Source organism: Salvelinus fontinalis, chromosome 3, assembly GCF_029448725.1.
Source record: "Salvelinus fontinalis isolate EN_2023a chromosome 3, ASM2944872v1, whole genome shotgun sequence".
Classification (NCBI taxonomy): domain Eukaryota; kingdom Metazoa; phylum Chordata; class Actinopteri; order Salmoniformes; family Salmonidae; genus Salvelinus; species Salvelinus fontinalis.
The window spans coordinates 48931855-48950282 of NC_074667.1; the positions used below are offsets into that span (position 1 = coordinate 48931855).

Consider the following 18428-nt stretch of genomic DNA (forward strand, 5'->3'; position numbering starts at 1 on the left):
CTACATGAGCGCCCTCTCACCTGTGTTGGTGACGCTGCACTCCTCGCTCTTCTTGCGTGTCTGGTAGATGATGCACACCCACACCAGAGAGGTCACCACGATGCTAGTCACCACAGCGATGACGATGATGCCCACCGTGACGGCGCAGGCGGTGTGACGGTGGCGGACACTCAGCTGGCTGTGGGCGCGCTCTGTGCCCAGCCTGTTGGACATGACGCACGTGTACCTCCCAGCGTCCTCTACGGCGGCGCTGCCGATGACCAGCAGCTGGTTGCCGGGGGTAAAGTGGTGTCGGTCGGAGGGGCGGAAGGGCTGGTCGTTCCTCAGCCAGGTGATTTTGGGTAAGGGGCTGCCTAGCGCCTTACACTGCAGGACTACAGTCTCCCCCACCACCACACTACGGTTCTCCAGCTCCTGGGCCAGGTGGGGCGTCTCTGTAGATGGGAGGGGTCACAGGTCAAAGTGTAGTCATCCCACCAGAGCAGACTGGTCAATCCCAACTCTACTCAACATCAAACTACACAATGACAACTGGTGATGGTCCATTATGCTTTGTTCAACACAGAGTGATATAGAACACCATGATCTCACTCGGTCTACTCCACCTCTTCAGACTGGGCCTCAGCTCTGGCTTTTCTTTCCACATGCATGACTAAACATTACAAAGCCACTCCTGAGTGCTGCTGCTATCTCGTGTCCCTGGGAGGAGTTGTTCTGGACTAAAAGCACTACATAAGGTAGAGTAGACACATCTACAGTACTTGACTATATGTGATCTCATCAAATTCACATAGCTGTAGACCAAGCCCTTACACGTCCAATACAAGCCCCTCTAGGAGAATGGAGGCTTGCGGTCTCCCTCCCACCCTGAGGAGAGGGGTGAGAACGGTTAACAAAAACCCCTCTGTGAAGTCCCTCTATCCCACCCTCCCCCATCTGACCCCTACCCTGACCTCTGACTTAAAGGAAGGCCACAGCTGCCAGAAGCTTTTCATTCTAGGACCAAGGCTCACCAGTTTACAGCTGGCTTTAGAGCAGTTTACTCAGCTTTCCTTTTTAGACTTAGTATCTATATTATGGTCATGTGAAGGTAAGCCATGCATCCTCAAACATTGAGGGCTGTGTGTTAGTTAGGTGGCATGAAGCATTATGTAGGAAGCATGCATGAATGCTAACTGGCCAGATGAATGTGATGTATGTACAGGGCAGGGGAGACTGGTGGGAGGCGCTCTAGAAATAATAATAATTGTGAACTAACACTCGCACTTGCCTCCCCCCCCTTACTAGCTCTGACTTTACTGATAGCTACTGTATTGAGGAAAAATGTACTTACTATGACTGAAGTGATTGTCCCACCTAGCCATCTTAAAACGAATGCACTAACTGTAAGTCCCACCTAGCTATCTTAAAACTAATGCACTAAGTCCCACCTAGCCATCTTAAAACTAATGCACTAACTGTAAGTCCCACCTAGCCATCTTAAAACTAATGCACTAACTGTAAGTCCCACCTAGCCATCTTAAAGCGAATGCACTAACTGTAAGTCCCACCTAGCTATCTTAAAACTAATGCACTAAGTCCCACCTAGCCATCCTAAAACGAATGCACTAACTAAGTCCCACCTAGCCATCTTAAAACTAATGCACTAACTAAGTCCCACCTAGCCATCCTAAAACGAATGCACTAACTAAGTCCCACCTAGCCATCCTAAAACGAATGCACTAACTAAGTCCCACCTAGCCATCTTAAAACTAAATCAATAACTGTTATTCCCACCTAGCCATCTTAAAACTAATGCACTAACTAAGTCCCACCTAGCCATCTTAAAACGAATGCAAAGTCCCACCTAGCCATCCTAAAATGAATGCACTAACTAAGTCCCACCTAGCCATCTTAAAACGAATGCAAAGTCCCACCTAGCCATCCTAAAATGAATGCACTAACTAAGTCCCACCTAGCCATCTTAAAACGAATGCAAAGTCCCACCTAGCCATCCTAAAATGAATGCACTAACTAAGTCCCACCTAGCCATCTTAAAGCGAATGCACTAACTAAGTCCCACCTAGCCATCTTAAAGCTAATGCACTAACTGTAAGTCCCACCTAGCCATCTTAAAACTAATGCACTAACTGTAAGTCACTCTGGACAAGAGCGTCTTCTAAATGACTAAAATGTAAATGTATGGGAGGCTGAGCTCATTGTAATGGCTGGAATGGCATAATGGAACGGAGTCGAACATGTAGTTTCCATGTTTGATACTGTTCTATATACTACTATGAGCCCAGCCTCCCATACATTTACATTTGAGTCCTCCAATAGCTCCTCCCACCAGCCTCCTCTACTAGAAGGGCGTGGGGCGAGGCTGCCAGTAGGCGTGGGGCGAGGCTGCCAGTAGGCGTGGGGCGAGGCTGCCAGTAGGCGTGGGGCGAGGCTGCCAGTAGTAATAAGGGGGAAAAATCTATACAGTTACATATCGCAATATTATTTTGGACGATATTATATTGATACTTTGACTTCAAGTATATATATTGTTTCTTGCTAGGTAGCATTAGTCAGCTGTACCTGTGTCAAAACTACAGTATCCTGTTCTCCATCTTTTTAAAATAGTGAGCTAACATGTTTTCAGCACTTTTATTTCCATGACTGATCACTCGTTTTCTCATGCGCTCTCTGCAGCAGAGAGCAATATGTTTGGAACATCATATAGAATCGTGAGAATCGCAATACATATCGTATCGGCACAATGTCATATTGTGAGGTCCCTGGCAATTCCCAGCCCTAGTGACCAGCAGTCAGTCTTACCCAGCACGGTGAGGGTGGCGTTGGCAGACACGGTGCCCGCTGTGTTTTTGGCGGTGCAGCTGTACACGCCCATGTCCCCCGGCTTGACGTTCATGATGAAGAACACGTCATCATCCGGCATCACGTGCATCCGCCGCTCGCGCGCCGCCGGGAAGTCCGTGCCCCCATCCTTCTGCCAGGCAATCTGGGGGGTGGGGTGCCCCTCAGCAGCACACTCAAGCTTGGCAGTGGTGCCCGTACGGATGGTGTTGTCTGCAGGGGTCTTAACAAATGTAGGCAAGACTGTGGGAAAGGAAGATATGACACACTGGGTTAGCCACAACAGAGAAGTACAGAGGTTAACACAAGAGTCTCTGTTTTAGGGAGAGGGTTTGATTTGGGTGGGAAGGGCAGCCAATCACTCAGCATCTGTTGGCCAAACTGACAGGGCGTGTAATAGATGGGCACTGTCAGCTCCATCAATTTGTTCCAAATTCCACCCAGAAACTCACACACAGACATGCAGAGAGACTCACACAGAGACATGCAGAGAGACATGCAGAGAGACATGCAGAGACACACACAGAGACATGCAGAGACACACACAGAGACATGCAGAGAGACAGAGACTCACACACAGAGACATGTAGAGAGACTCACACAGAGACATGCAGAGAGACATGCAGAGACACACACAGAGACATGCAGAGACACACACAGAGACATGCAGAGAGACAGAGACTCACACACAGAGACATGTAGAGAGACTCACACAGAGACATGCAGAGAGACAGAGAGACTTTGTTCAAGCTAAGAATTACCCCTAATCTCTTACCACTAAAACAACACTTGAGTTTAACTGGGCAAAATATGTGCTGAATCAACATATTACAGAGAGAAAAGGATCTCACGCATGCAAACAAACACACATTCACAATTCTATCTATATAAAGCAGTCATACTAGGAGACAGTTAACCCTTCAGGGCCTGGCGGCGTACCGTTGACAGTGAGGCGGGCCTGGGTAGAGTAGGAGGAGCCAAAGTGGTTGGTGATGATGCACTGGTATTGGCCCTCGTGGGTGAAGGTCACATGACGCAGGTGCAAAATGGTGGTGTACTCCATCACCCCCCCGTGGTGAGCGCGCAGGTGGGCGAGGTTCTCCACCTCTGCATGGCGGAGCAGCTCCTGGTCTTTGCGCCAGGCGAAGGTCATAGGTGAGCTGCTGCTGCTGGCCGCCGTGCACGTGAAGCGCACGTCACTACCCAGAACCGTCACTGTGGTCTCTGGCTGCACCATGATCTGGGACTTAGGCAGGTCATCTACAGGAAGAGAGAGATGGAGGGACAACAATAAACCTACATAAGCATTATTCTTTGTAACCAAATGTTTTCTCAGTGACAGAAGATATGTATACTATACATACAAACAAACAAACGAAGGATTAGCACATCACAGATCAAACACACAGTGAACCTACATCAAAACACTTGAACAATATCACACACACACTGTAAACAAGCAAGAGCTGGAATGTAAAACACCATCTGGTCTTAGCTGCTGGCTGCACAGTCTGACAGAAATCCCTAACACACACGCATTACTCACCACAGACAAAGCTCTCTGGCGGAGCCTGGAAGATGCTGGTACCCTTCAGGGTTTCAGGATGGGCACAGGTAGCCTCTACGCCCGTCTGTAGCCCTCGGGTCAACAGCCACTCAGGGAACCAGTGGAGCTGACAGTCACACAGGAAACTGTCACTCTGGATGAGGCTGGGAGGGGGGGGGGGGGCTGTTAGGACTGAAGAGTTTGTCGTTCTCCTTTAAAGACTTGCTTTGATCTGAAAGAATGAACTGCGGCAGTATTGTGTAGCCATATCATAACATTGTGAAGACAATCACAGTTTCCAGAGACTAAGTGTGAGGAGTGTGTATATGTTCATCATTGCAGACTCACAGGTCCCTGAGGCTCCTCATCTTGCTGAAGGCCTCTGGCTGAATAGAGCGGATGGCGTTCTCTCCCAGGTTCCTGTTGAGACATTAAACAGAGGGCCACCCATCAGCACTGACAAAGGGGACACGGGAACACACACAGCGGTGTCACGGCCAGCAAGGGCTTACTTTAAACAAGGTGGAAAGATTCAGGCGTTTAAGACCAATGTCACTTTCCAGATTTTCAAAATCACTTTTTTTCCCCCTAACGGTCAGTCTGTGAAAGAGCTTATATAAATTCAATTTCTTGTACCAAACTGACCATATGCTCAATAACTTTTCTCCCTTGCACCAGGGAAAAAGACCAAAGTTGAAGCTGCCTCTAACGAGAGGGAAGCAGCTTGCCCGACAAACTGCCTGTCTTCTCCTTTAACAAAGACGCTATTTCATTTCTAACAGCCCTCTTAGGCAGCTACTTTTGGCAGCCGCACTTGGGGGCGTGCAGTGCATTGTGGGATACTCACAGGTGCTCCAGGGCCTCCAGGCCTGAGAAGGCTTTCTTGGCCACCGACTTGATCTTGTTTCCAAACAGAGTTCTGCAATTTCCAAACATGAAGGGCGCCGATAAATGGGAGAGAAAGTGAGAAAGTGAAAGAGAGAGGAGGAAGGGGTAAGGGAGAAGAAGAGGGGGAGAAATGCACAATTAGTGGGGTTGAATCTGATAAGACCAGAAGATTCAGGTATTGGAAATCCGAACTGTGTGGAGATTAGGAGGGTGAGGGACTCGGGGCCCGGCCTCTCCCGGCCCTGCTCTTCAAAGACCACTTTTATCTTTATTAGTATTTAATAGCGATGACAGGGTGGGGCTGAGCCAGGGGGGGCCACATGAAAAGCAGGTTGTCTCACTGAGGGACAACACAGCTTGTAGAGTAATAAAAGTAGCCTTGTCAAGGCGGGTTCAAGCAAGGAACAAGCAGCTCTGGGGGTCTAATCCCAGGCGCTCTTCAAAAGACACCTCTACCCTCCCTCCTTCTCCCCTTCCGTCCGTCCGTCCCTCTTTTCCCTTCTCTCTGCCTTCCTTCCCAAGAGGAGCGGATGGACACAGTTGGCTGGTTTAGAGTTAAGACCCCTGCATCAGAACCTTTCAATCCTGTCACACCTCCTCCACTCTCCCCTTCTATATGGACCCACTGAAAATCTACACAGTGCAATGTGAATACAAACCATGTTTCAAAAACCACTGGGCGTGCATCTGCTTGGTTATTACATGTGGGGGAGATTAGATAACACTAAGACGCATGTTGATAAGAGGTATTCGTCACAGGCGTTCTATAAGAAAGCCTCTGTGTTTAGGGGCCCACCAGGACTGGTCATGGACAGAACCTGTCAGCTCCTGACAGAGATGTCACTCACTACTGACCCCACATCAGCCAGAGGTCTATGTTTCTAGACTACAGAGGGAGACGGGCTGCACAGCAGGCTTCATCACAGACAACCACTACTCACTAAGTTACTGCACTTCCATCCAACGAATTTAGCATATTTAAATACATATTTCTAAAATCGTTCTTATTCCCAGCACCACATTGCACATTTTGCAGTCTGCATTGCCTTTCATTCCAATCACATTACTCCATGAAGACAATCACATTTACGAAAAAATAAATTAAATGCTTTAATGATGTAACTAAAATTTCTACACTCAATATATTAATTTTTTTTTCCACCTCAAAAGAGCAATGAGAAAATAGTGACCACTTGTGAGAGCACAAGTTAACCCAGAGCATTCTCCCATCACAATCTGGGACACAAAGTGTGTGGAGGACACTTTAATGTCCCACCCCTCTCTCTGTTTTTCACAGGATTGTGCCAGCGCTGGGCCAATTTCACCCTCTTTCAGTCCCTAACAACAGGCAGGAAGGCATGGCTGTGGAGCAGAGAGAGAGGAGCAGGGCTAGAGACCAACAGAGCTGCTGAGACTCATATCCTGCAGGCTGATAGAAAAGCCTTTCAATAGGCTAGCACTCACAGGGAACGGCCTTGGTTGGACACCATCTTTTATCCCAGGATTATTTAGGGCCCACTATGTTCATTGTGCTGTGGTTTAATAGTTATACGAGAGATCACAACAAATTGACATCGTTTAACCGTCAAGGCAGTTCAATTCCCACCAACAGACACTCTGAACTTGGACACAATTGTAGTTGAGAGTCTGGTAAACCAAATGAAAACCAGATTCATGCTCGTTTCAAGTTTCAAGTCTGTTGCCGTTAAAATATGAACCTGCATGCTTCGTGAAAAAGCCTAATAAAACTTGGAGCAGCTTTTAAAGTCATCTCTCAGTGTTACACTTCCAAATGACGTGTGAGGCCCAGAGGTAAGGGAGAGATGGAGCTGGTCCTGTCTGAAGCCAGGTCTGGGAGAGATGGAGCTGGTCCTGTCTGAAGCCAGGTAAGGGAGAGATGGAGCTGGTCCTGTCTGAAGCCAGGTCTGGGAGAGATGGAGCTGGTCCTGTCTGAAGCCAGGTCTGGGAGAGATGGAGCTGGTCCTGTCTGAAGCCAGGTCTGGGAGAGATGGAGCTGGTCCTGTCTGAAGCCAGGTCTGGGAGAGATGGAGCTGGTCCTGTCTGTAGCCAGGTCTGGGAGAGATGGAGCTGGTCCTGTCTGAAGCCAGGTCTGGGAGAGATGGAGCTGGTCCTGTCTGAAGCCAGGTCTGGGAGAGATGGAGCTGGTCCTGTCTGAAGCCAGGTCTGGGAGAGATGGAGCTGGTCCTGTCTGAAGCCAGGTAAGGGAGAGATGGAGCTGGTCCTGTCTGAAGCCAGGTAAGGGAGAGATGGAGCTGGTCCTGTCTGAAGCCAGGTCTGGGAGAGATGGAGTTGGTCCTGTCTGAAGCCAGGTCTGGGAGAACTAGATATAAGCTATAGATAGGCAATACTCCTCAGAGGAAACTATTGGATTGCAATGGAAAACCCTTCACACTGGACTGAAGATCTGCAGACAATCATCAACCAGTGGCAGGGCAGCCAGCTTGAAGGGACCGGTTCTGGGGAGAGGGGAATGGAGGAAAGGGGGGGGGGGGGTGAGAGGAGGAGGGGGGATACTCACAGCTTGTTGAGGCTGTCCAGTCCAGAGAAGGCCCCATTGGTGTCCTCTATTGTGCCTGAGATGTCGTTATGGTCCAGCTCCCTGTGGAGAGAGAAAAGGGATAAGAGAGATAGGAGGAGGAGAGCAGAACAGGCTGCCAGAGCTGGAGCACTGTGTAGCCTTGGCAGAGATGGGGCTGGAAGTCACGGGTTACCCCTCCACCCCTCCTGCACCTGGTCTAAAGAGCAAGCCTCTCTGCTGATCTGCTCTGCCAGCCAAGCACATTCTTTCCTTTGTGAGAAGGAGCGGGGTGAAGGCACACAGCCCAACACAGGGATACACATGTATAATTCATAACAGCATGGAGGGGTTGGCGGGCACACATTGTCTTACGATTTAGACAGTCAGTGGGCATGGCCTGGTCCAGGCAGTGTGGTGGCAGGTATGTCAGTCCCAGCACAGTCTCAAAGCCTAATGAGTGAAAACCTTATCCATGTCAAGCCAGAATGAGACTCAATAAAATAAAACATTTCACTTCACTGAGTCTGCCAGGAAGTTTCTCAACGCATGTTGAATGCAGTGGAGACTGCTGAGGGGAGGACGGCTCATAATAATGGCAGGAACAGTGCTAACGGAACGCCATCAAACATGGAAACCATGTGCTTGTTACCATTCCACTGACTCCGCTCCAGCCATTACCACAAACCCGTCCTCCCAAATGAAGGTACCACCAACCTGTGGTTGAACGCAATTAATTAGCTTTTCTGACACACTACTTCTAACTCGGGGGGGTTTCTACATCAAAATGCAGCTTAGGTGGTGGGCGTAGTGGAAACCTTTTGCTTTTTTAAAGGCAAATTTCCTGCAATTATACACATTTTGCCATGAGGCTAAGAGAAAAAATTTGCAGTTTTAAAGCAAATTTCCTGCTCTTCTACACATTTTGCTATGACTTAGGCTATCGGAGTGACTCAAACATCTAAAATATTTTTACATACTTTATATTAACTTTAAAACTGAAAACCTTTTCCCATCCTGAACCCCCCACCCCCCCAAAAAAGGCATCACGAAAAAACACTTTGGTAGCCCACCAAAGAGTTTCCTATGCAGAGAAAACCCTGTAACTGTTGAAGTCATCTGGGCAAAGGAAACATTTGAATAATAATTCCCCTACCCCCCTCAGTCCTTCCCTCAACCCCTTTGGTTCCTTTTGGTTACTTTGCCTCCATGGCCGGACTCAGCTGCCAATTCCCTATTCTTTCTGGCTGGCTGAGTGTGAATGGCCGTTGCCTTGTTAATGTAGGCAGTGGCTGCCCAATTAAAGCTGCCTCAGCTCCCTTACTGCTTGGGCCCACGCCTACCCAGCGCTTCACTGATTAGATTAGACCTGCCTCAGAGAGAAAGAAGGGAGGAAAGAGAGGGAAGGAGAGAGAGGAAGGGGTGAGCATAAAAGGGAAAAGTAAAAAATTAAATTAGAAAGCAAAGAGAGGTAACGGGAGAGCGAAAAACAAAGCAAAGAAGAATGAAAGAAAAGGTCAAAAAAGAAAGAGCGGGTGAGAGGGAAGCCAAACAGAGGGCCTATCCACACAGCTGAACCCCCTCCCCCCAGCCTAACGCTCCCCCTGTGCCAGCAGAGAAAGGCCTATATACGCCTTGGCTTGTCACCCCCCCTGTGAGAAAGGCTCGTCTCCAAAGCAAAGGTCTGACTCTTTTCTCTGGCTCTCTGGGAAGATCCTGGGCCAAAAAGAAATTAGCAGAAGGACCCACCCCCAGCCTCCCTCTTCCTCTCTTTCTTCCTGTTCAAGGTGTGTGCATACGGGTGTGGGGGGGAGAAGTCTCCCATACTGCTTTTCCCTGCTCTGTTTAAAAAGGCAAAGAATCTACAGGGAGGCAGATGACAGGGAACACATGTGCATCCAAAATCGATGGGAATCAACGACCGAAAAGAGGGAAGACGAGAACATACGCACCAGAATAAAAGTTCTCACAGAATGAAAACATGACAATAGTGACACATGCACACATCAAACAGATACAGGTGAATATGCAGGAATACAAACTAGATCTGTTGAAAAGCAATGGTCAGACAAGTAAACAGCTAACTCCACGTTGTAACTGGCCCCAGAAGGGCTTAATAAAGCCTTATTGAATATTGAATGCACATGAATAAACTGAATTGTTCTTAAAGGCCAAGTGCAGTCAAAATTCTGTTTTTCTATGTTTTATATCATTTTGTACAACAGCTGATGAAACTAACACTGTAAAAGTGTGAAAACATTTGATCAGTGTTATTTCCTGATAGATGCTGGTTTAAAATACAAATCTACACAGGAACTTCTAATCAGCAAGTTTGCATGGGTGGGAGTTTAGGCTTTCCATGGTAAATTGGTTAATAGACAAAGAGTTCCAAACCTCTCTGCCAATAATAGCTAGTATACAGTATTCCCCTCCCCATTCAGACCACTTCCAGACAGTCTTAGCTAAATTCTTACTTGAGATATATATTTTTTGCTAAAGGCAATGTTTTGACAATTGTAATGGCAATCTATTACAGTAAGGTACTTAACTGTTAACCAGAAATGGTTTGATTTTGAAATAAAAACAGCTGCATTGGACCTTTAAACTAGTAACAGGATGAGTCTACAGTGTGGAACCATAGTTGTGTGTGCTCTAGGTGCGTTCAGGAGGACTTACAGGAGGCGCACGGCCTTGAGGCCTCTGAAGGCCCCCTCAGTGATGTGGCTGATGGAGTTGTGCCCCAGACGGAGGGTGTGGAGGTCCCCCAGCACCGCCAGACTACCCTCATCCAGACGACTCAGGTTGTTATGGGACAGACTCCTACAGGAGGAAATGAAAAATAAATACATGCAGTGTCAGGCATGGACCAGACGGACAAGATGGCACAGCACTAAGGTAACCTAACGTTATTATTCTCTATTTTATATGGCCTTATTCAATGTCTTCTTGCCTTTGGATAGATGCTGTATTTTTCCACTGTGGCGTTGGCTCAATATCTGTTCATCCACAGCAGTTTCCTATCATGCTTGATAAGGAGTCAAGACACAAACCATTTACAAATTGTGTAAATTTCCAGTTGGACACTTCTCTGATGTCTTTCCTAGAGTTATGGTCTTGTTTAAGTAGGTACACTGTGCGTCAGTGGTGATAAATATGTCTTCTTTATCAGCACACATGGTCAAATGGTCTGTTGTGTGAGTGTCTAGGCTGTGCCTCTCTGAAGGGGTCTAGTGTGGTCATGTGTGGCCACTGGCCAGTCTCTGTGAAGCCCCGTCAGGCAGGCTGCCGTCTCATCCGGAATGTAATAACAGGCAGGTCAGAAAGACAGCCACTCTTCTACACCTGAGAGCTAACCAAGCCACTATCCCACTGATATCACAGTCACCATGGACACACTCATAAAAATCATAGAAACCCGGACTCGCACTGAGTTGCAACACAGATGCAGAGCAATCTGTCTCTCTCACACAGTACCCAGACAGGCAGCCATGTGGTAAGCGACGCCTGAGCAGAGCTGAGCTCTACATTAGTGTAAACAGAGTCTCTCTCCTTCACTAGACAGGGAGATCCCGCTGCAATTACCACAGTATCCCTACCAACAGAGGGTTGTACACTCTCTACCAACCTGACAGAGATGTGAATACACACTCTTGCGTGGGCTTAAGTACTGTCAATCTTACCGCTCATTATGGGATAAACAGGCTTATAGTGAGAGGAGCGTGTGGTATTGAGCCATGTAGCTTCATGATGGTACGGAGAGGGGCAGAGCGGGGAACAGATTCAGGGTTATGTTCTTAGGGTTGTGATTGGGGATCAACAAGAAGAGACAGGGGGTTTGAAGTTGGAGGCATGAGTAAGACTTTGGGGTCCATATCTGGGGGCTGAAGAGGAGATTAATATTTTTGTTTGTTTCTCAGGGGTTGGGGATAAGGCAGGAATTGGTGCTCTATTTTCAAGGGTTGGGAGGGTTTTGGTGCTTTGGTTTACAGGGGTTGGGAGGTTTCTGATGTGCTACTCACAGTTCTCGTAGCCTCTGGCAGAACCTCCAGCCATCTGGGTTGAGGTGGGAGATGGAGTTGTAGCTGAGGAAGAGCTGCAGAAGAGAAGACAGGCCATACATGGAGCCACTGTTCACCTCCCTCAGGCTGTTATAGTCCAGGTGACTGCAGGGGAGGAAGTCACAAACAGGTTCAGGCTAGGCATCATGGGTAATGTAGTTTGGTATGACAGGATATTGGACATTACATGTAGTCCAATTGTGGTTCATAGTTTAGCTCAATGTTAATGGACAATTATAGAGCATAGAGTTGCTTGTGAAACAATTGTTAAGAGCGGAAAGTAATACGAGCGGAGTAGGAGAAAGTGATCCTAACAACAGTTGAGGACAGCCAGTCCTCAAGGTCAGGCAGGGAGTTGGGAGCGGTATGTTTCTGTAACTCACAGCACTTTTATCTTGGCCAGGCCCCAGAAGGCTCCGTCGGTGAGCTTACTAATGTTGTTCCTCTGCAGCTTGAGGACCTCCAGACTGGCCAGGCCCTGGAAGGTCAGCCCCTCCACCTGCCTCACACGGTTCCTGTTCAGCTCACTGGAGGACAGGACAACACAACCCAGCAAGGAGTTAGAGAGAGATGCAATGATGATGATGAGAGATAGAGATGATAGAAAGAGAAGTATGGTCCTACAGGAAAACCCTGTAAAGTAATACTGTAACACACATCTTAGCAGCACCACAAAAACATAAGTGGCATTACACGGTGATATCTATTCCCCCTGAAGCCAGGGATGTGTACTCCCAATGGCTGAGGTGAGGTTTGGGTTACAGAACAGGGTCCAGTTCTGACCTGGGCATCGCACCACGTGATCACAAACCTTCAGTAATCATGCTAGGGTTAACTAAAAAGGACCTATCTACCAGTGAATCTGTGCCCCTGGCGTGTGAGGTTTAACATCACAGCCCAGGAGCATAGCTGAACAATAAACATCCACACAGCGTCTTTGTGTGTCCTCAATGTTGCCACAAGCATCCACAGATACAGTGTCACCGGGGCCACCTGTTGAACAATACCCACCTGGGGAAACTGGGAGGGCTGTGGAGAGAAGGGAGCCCTGTCTACAATGGAGGAGAGTATCATTACATGCGTCTTTACTCCCCAGAGTGGGAGTGTTGAGGTAAGGATGGGTCTGCCCTAGCCCCATGCTGCAGGGGACGGGGGAGACAATGACAGAGAGCATGGCTCAGAGAGGACAGAGGCCATAACTCAGCCATGGTATTGGTCTGATGTTTACTAATGCTGCTACACTTTCCTCAATAAATGGGACGGTGTCAAAGGAGTCAGCCTCTTTAGGTTTTGTCTAACTTCCCAAAGTTATTTTCCCTCTAACATCGGTGGGGTCATGGACTATGGGTACTGTACACTGTGTCTTTAACTGGCCACGGGTCAATTTGGTTGTTTCTCTAACAATGGTTGAGGATAGGCTAGGAGGTGAGTAGAGAGACTTAACAAACATGTGCCTAAGTGAGCTGAGAGGTGTCTGGAAGTGGTATGAAACAGTACTCACAGCTGGGTCAGCTTGGGGAGCTGGAAGCTTTTGACAGGGACCTGGGAGATGCGGTTCCGACTCAGTCTGAGAACCTGGAGGGACGAAGAGAGCTGGTCCAGAGCACCGGCCTCCAGGAGATGGATCTTGTTGTTGCTCAGGTACCTGGAAGACAGCATAGCACACTGTCATGGATCCAAGACATACATTGATAACATTGGTACAACATTTACAATTAGATGAGAAATGTAGGAAGAATGTTTGACATAAGAAGAAATGGGATGATCTTACAGGTCTTTGATCTGGAGGCCTGCGGGGAAACCTTGACCTCTGACTTCTGTGATGTCGTTACTGCTCAGGTCCAGTGTTTCCATGGAGACCAGGTCTCTCATCCGCCTTCCATCGATGGCACGGATCTTATTATTGTGTCTGAAAATAAACAACCACAACCGCTGTTAGAAAACTTCAGGGGTAAAGATGAAGGAAAACCTGAAGAGAGAAACAGGAGAAGAACACAGCTCCTAGTCTTTAGATGCTTGTTTTAGAAGCAGCAGTAAAGCAAACACACTCTTCTTTTCCAAACCTACTCAGGAACAAAGAGAGAGTACAGTGCCAAGTATCACTGCTTCAGGAGCATGTCCTCCAGACATGACGCTTGGCATTCAGGCCCAAGAGTTCAATCTTGATTTAATCAGACCAGATAATCTTGGTCACCTCCCTGACCAAGTGGCCTCCCTCCCCCGATTGCTCAGTTTGGCTGGGCGGCCTGCTCTAGGAAGAGTCTTGATGGTTCCAAACTTCTTCCATTTAAAAATGGAGGCCACTGTGTTCTTGGGGACCTTCAATGTTGCAGAAATGTTTTGGTACCCTTCTCCAAATCTGTGCCTCAACACAATCCTGTCTAGGAGATCTACGGACAACTCCTTCAACCTAATGGCTTGGTTTTTGCTCTGTCAACTGTGGGACCTTATATAGACAGGTGTGTTCCTTTCCAAGTCATGTCCAATCAATTACATTTAACACAGGTGGACTCCAATCACGTTGTAGAAACATCAAGGATGGATCAATGGAAACAGGATGCACCTGAGCTCAATTTCAAGTCTCATAGCAAAGGGTCTGAATACTTTTGTAAATAATTGTTATTATGGGGTATTTTTGTGTATATTGATGAGGAACAAAATGTATTTAATCAATTTTAGAATAAGGCTGTAATGTAACAAAATGTGGAAAAAGCCGACGGGTCTGAATACTTTTCGAAGGCACTGTATTTAGCCCCACAAAAATTAAATGCTATTAGCTGCTAATGTGACTATCAAAGAACTACAAATGTCATGATCTGGATGAGACTGCCGAATCGAGGCAAAGGTAAGAGTCCCTGGATTAACCATCTAATGTTAGCTAAATGTAGTAATGAATAAATTGACAACTCTGTGAACTGTCTTGTGCAAGTTTCAAATTGACACAATACCTGTTAGCAAAGGTGTCTGCTAGACATGATGTGCAGGAGCTTGCAGGGATTTGTCATTTTACATGTCTACTTCAATGCTAATTATCATTTTTGAATCAGAGTGAATTGAGCCGAATATATTGATAAGTCACCTTGTCCGAGAGAGATTTCCATGGTTATCAAAATGTCCCACCAGGGTAATCCTAAACGAAACACAGCCCTACGACACCGCCACTGTGGGACTCTATTGGTGATAATTGTAACCGACTACTTCCAAATCAAATGGAGAACGACTTGGCTAGATGAAAGGACTAATATTGTCTAACTCTGACCCCCCTGACAGTCCAGTTAAACCTGTTAAGGCTAGGGGGTGCTGTTGTCACTATTTATGGAAATCGTGTAATTTTTGAAACGGCTTCCTACAAAATTCTTGATCGTACAATATGCATATTATTATTATTATTGGATAGAAAACAGTCTATAGTTTCTATAGCCGTTGAAATGTTGTCTCTAAGTGGAACAGAACTCATTCTACAGCAATTTCCCTGACATGGAGTCAGATTTCACACATTTTGACCCGTTCTGGAGTCAGTTTTAAGGCCACTGTTATTCCTATGAGTATACGGACACTGCTTACGTCTTCCCCTGGATGCCTTTACGTGATGACGCTTTGAATGGTATCGATTGCCCAATCACAGCCACTATAAATGAAAAAATCCTGTAGGTAGGAACTCTTTTCTAGGTGCGTCAGGCGCGCGGAGGACACCGACCTACTGTTTTTCCAAGCATTAGTGTAGCCAGTTATATTTCTCTGGTCATATTATTACTCGTTATAGGAGTTAAAAACATCATAAGGTAGTTAATTTAAAGCGTTTTATAGCAATTTATATCCGTTTAGTGCGATTTTGGGACATTTATTTCTGAGCCACTGTGAATCTCTGGGCACCGTTCCAGTTCATGCCGAACGCAATGTGCATTTCTGCATGGCAAGAGGACAGCTTTCGACCAAAAGACGATTAGACCCAAGAAAGGATTCTTTGACCAAGATTCTGATGGAAGAACAGCTCAAAGTAGGAACAATTTATTATGATATATCGTGTTTCTGTCGAAAAATGTTAGTGGCTTAGGACGCCATCTTTTTTGACGTAGCTTCGCTTGGCGCAAACTGTATTGAAAAGTAAGGATAATTTAAAAAATGTAATTCCGCGATTGTATTAAGAATTAAATTGTCTATCAATCGCTGTCCACCCTATATTTTTTTGTCACGTTTATGAGTATTTATGTATACGACTAGATCACTGTCTAATATGGCGCACGACATTTTCTGACCAGCTTGGCTACTTTTCTCATTGTCTAACCATGATTTTGGTGGCTAAATATGCACATTTTCGAACAAACTGTATATGTATGTTGTAATGTGATGTTACAGGAGTGTCATCGGAAGAATTCTGAGAAGGTTAGTGAAAAAATTAATATATTTTGGCGATGTTTACGTTATCGCTCTCTTTGGCTAGAATCAATGCTGGGGTAATGTTTGCACATGTGCTATGCTAATATAACGATTTATTGTGCTTTCGCTGTAAGACACTTAGAAAATCTGAAATATTGTCTGTATTCACAGGATCTGTGTCTTTCGATTAGTGTATGCTGTGTATTTTTACGAAATGTTTGATGATTAGTAGTTAGGTAAACACGTTGCTCATTGTAATTATTCTAGTCCATTTGTGACGGTGGGTGCAATTGTAAACTATGACATCTACCTGAAATTTGCACATTTTTCTAACAAAACCTATCCTATACCATAAATATGTTATCAGACTGTCATCTGAGGTGGTTTTTTCTTGGTTAGTGGCTATCAATTTCTTAGTTTAGCCGAATTGGTGATAGCTACTGGTGTTGGTGGACAAAGAAAATATGGTGGATTATGCTAATGTGTTTAGCTAATAGATTTACATCTTTACATATTGTGTCTTCCCTGTAAAACATTTTAAAAATCGGACATGTTCGCTGGATTCACAAGATATGTGTCTTTCATTAGCTGTATTGGACTTTAATGTGTGAAAGTTAAATATTTAAAAAATATTTTTTTTTTGAATTTCGCGGCTCTGCCTTTTCAGTGGGGGTGGGGGTGCCGCTAGCGGCCCCCCGGGGCTAGACAGGTTAACCATGGAGTAAGAGGCATCAGAAAGAAGTTTTTACAAAGCACATTTTTATTTTGGCCTGCTCTCTGCAGGAATGGTGGGTCAGTCTCTCTCCACATCTGTGATTTATTTTGGTGTTGGCTGGGAGAGATGGGAGCGATCCACTTCAGGGCTGCAGCCTGACAGACGGATGGACAGAGCTGCACAGGAATCTCAGTCACTTCCCTGTTTACCTATACCCAGCACAGGGCCAACACACACACGCATATCGACACCCACAGACGTATAGAGGCCTAGACATACACAAACACGTGCACAGACAGATACAAACAGACAAATCCACATTGACCGGACACAGACCCAGACTTCCTTTTGGTTGACCAAATGGTCAACTCCTCAGCCTGCCAGCGTGTGTACGTCTGTCTGTCAGCGCGGCCGTCTGTATGTGTGTGGGGAGGAAGGCGGAGCTAGTGAAGGCCAGTGTTATCCGAGCAGGGATGAAAACCATACCGCAGCCATGGTAGCACTTCCCTGACACTCCGGCTAGTGTTACAAAACACTTACCCTGCCCTCACCCCCCCATTGGACATTTATCCTTGTTACAGTTATAAAATATGTATATTTGTTATTACTGTTTCATTCATGTCTCACTCCCCCTGCTGCTCCCCCTATGGACATTTTACCACCCCAAGTCTCTTCACTAATTGAAGATAACATTACATTTGATTTCAAATCAAGTCCATGAGTAAAACAAAGTCAACACAAGGAACCTAATTTAGACTCCCAGACCCAGCCTGAAACCTCTGGTGTCTCCAGACAGGTGTTTCACCAGTCAAACTGCAGCAAAACAAGGTCACCCCCCCCCCCCACCCCACCCCCCCCACACACACACACACACACAGATGGTGAAATAAGACTGTGTAGGGCGTTTACTCTGGGCCATGGGGGGGGGGGGGGGGGGGGGGGGGTCTCCCACTGCAGTCCAGAGCCCACCTGAATAAACAGTGGTGTAAAGAGTAAAGGATGAGCCTCAGCCCAGGCCCTGCCCCTCCCTCCTGACCCTACAGGAAGCTCCTGGGGAGCAGCAGCAGAGTGGAGGGAGACTGTCTGACGGGGAGAACTCAAGCTCTACTGATCAGGGAGGGAGGGAGGGGATGAGGAGGGATAGGGACGAGGGGTCAACAGCTGCTGACCCTTGCTGGGAAGAACTAGGCAGAGTTGTCTGAAACAGGAGGGAGAGGCTCTCTCTCGCTGTCTCTCAGATGCTGACCACAACAGTTGAGCTCTCCCTCTCTTCTCCTTCTTCTTCCTAGTCCAGTTCCTCATTCTCTCGCTTCTCTTGCCCATCCTCCCACAGCCAGAATAGTCCAGCTGTGTGACAACCAGAGGAGGTGTGAGACGAGAGGTGGTGACGGGGTAGGGTGGATGCAGACAATAGGTTCATTTATAAAGCGCTGGCTTTCCCCCCTCTCTTTACATTGAGTCCTTTAG

At 46.8% G+C, this 18428-nt stretch overlaps 1 protein-coding gene across 1 annotated transcript in view; it reads right to left on the minus strand.

Annotated features, from left to right (window-relative positions):
• The window catches only part of LOC129851032 (leucine-rich repeats and immunoglobulin-like domains protein 1), a 42196-nt gene that overhangs the window by 2706 nt on the left and 21062 nt on the right, over positions 1-18428 (minus strand). Inside the window, 12 exon segments of the mRNA XM_055917195.1 lie at positions 21-434; positions 2803-3084; positions 3781-4101; positions 4388-4551; positions 4736-4807; positions 5235-5306; positions 7815-7895; positions 10488-10631; positions 11831-11974; positions 12253-12396; positions 13371-13514; positions 13641-13778. Coding sequence (XP_055773170.1) covers positions 21-434; positions 2803-3084; positions 3781-4101; positions 4388-4551; positions 4736-4807; positions 5235-5306; positions 7815-7895; positions 10488-10631; positions 11831-11974; positions 12253-12396; positions 13371-13514; positions 13641-13778 — 2120 coding nt within the window.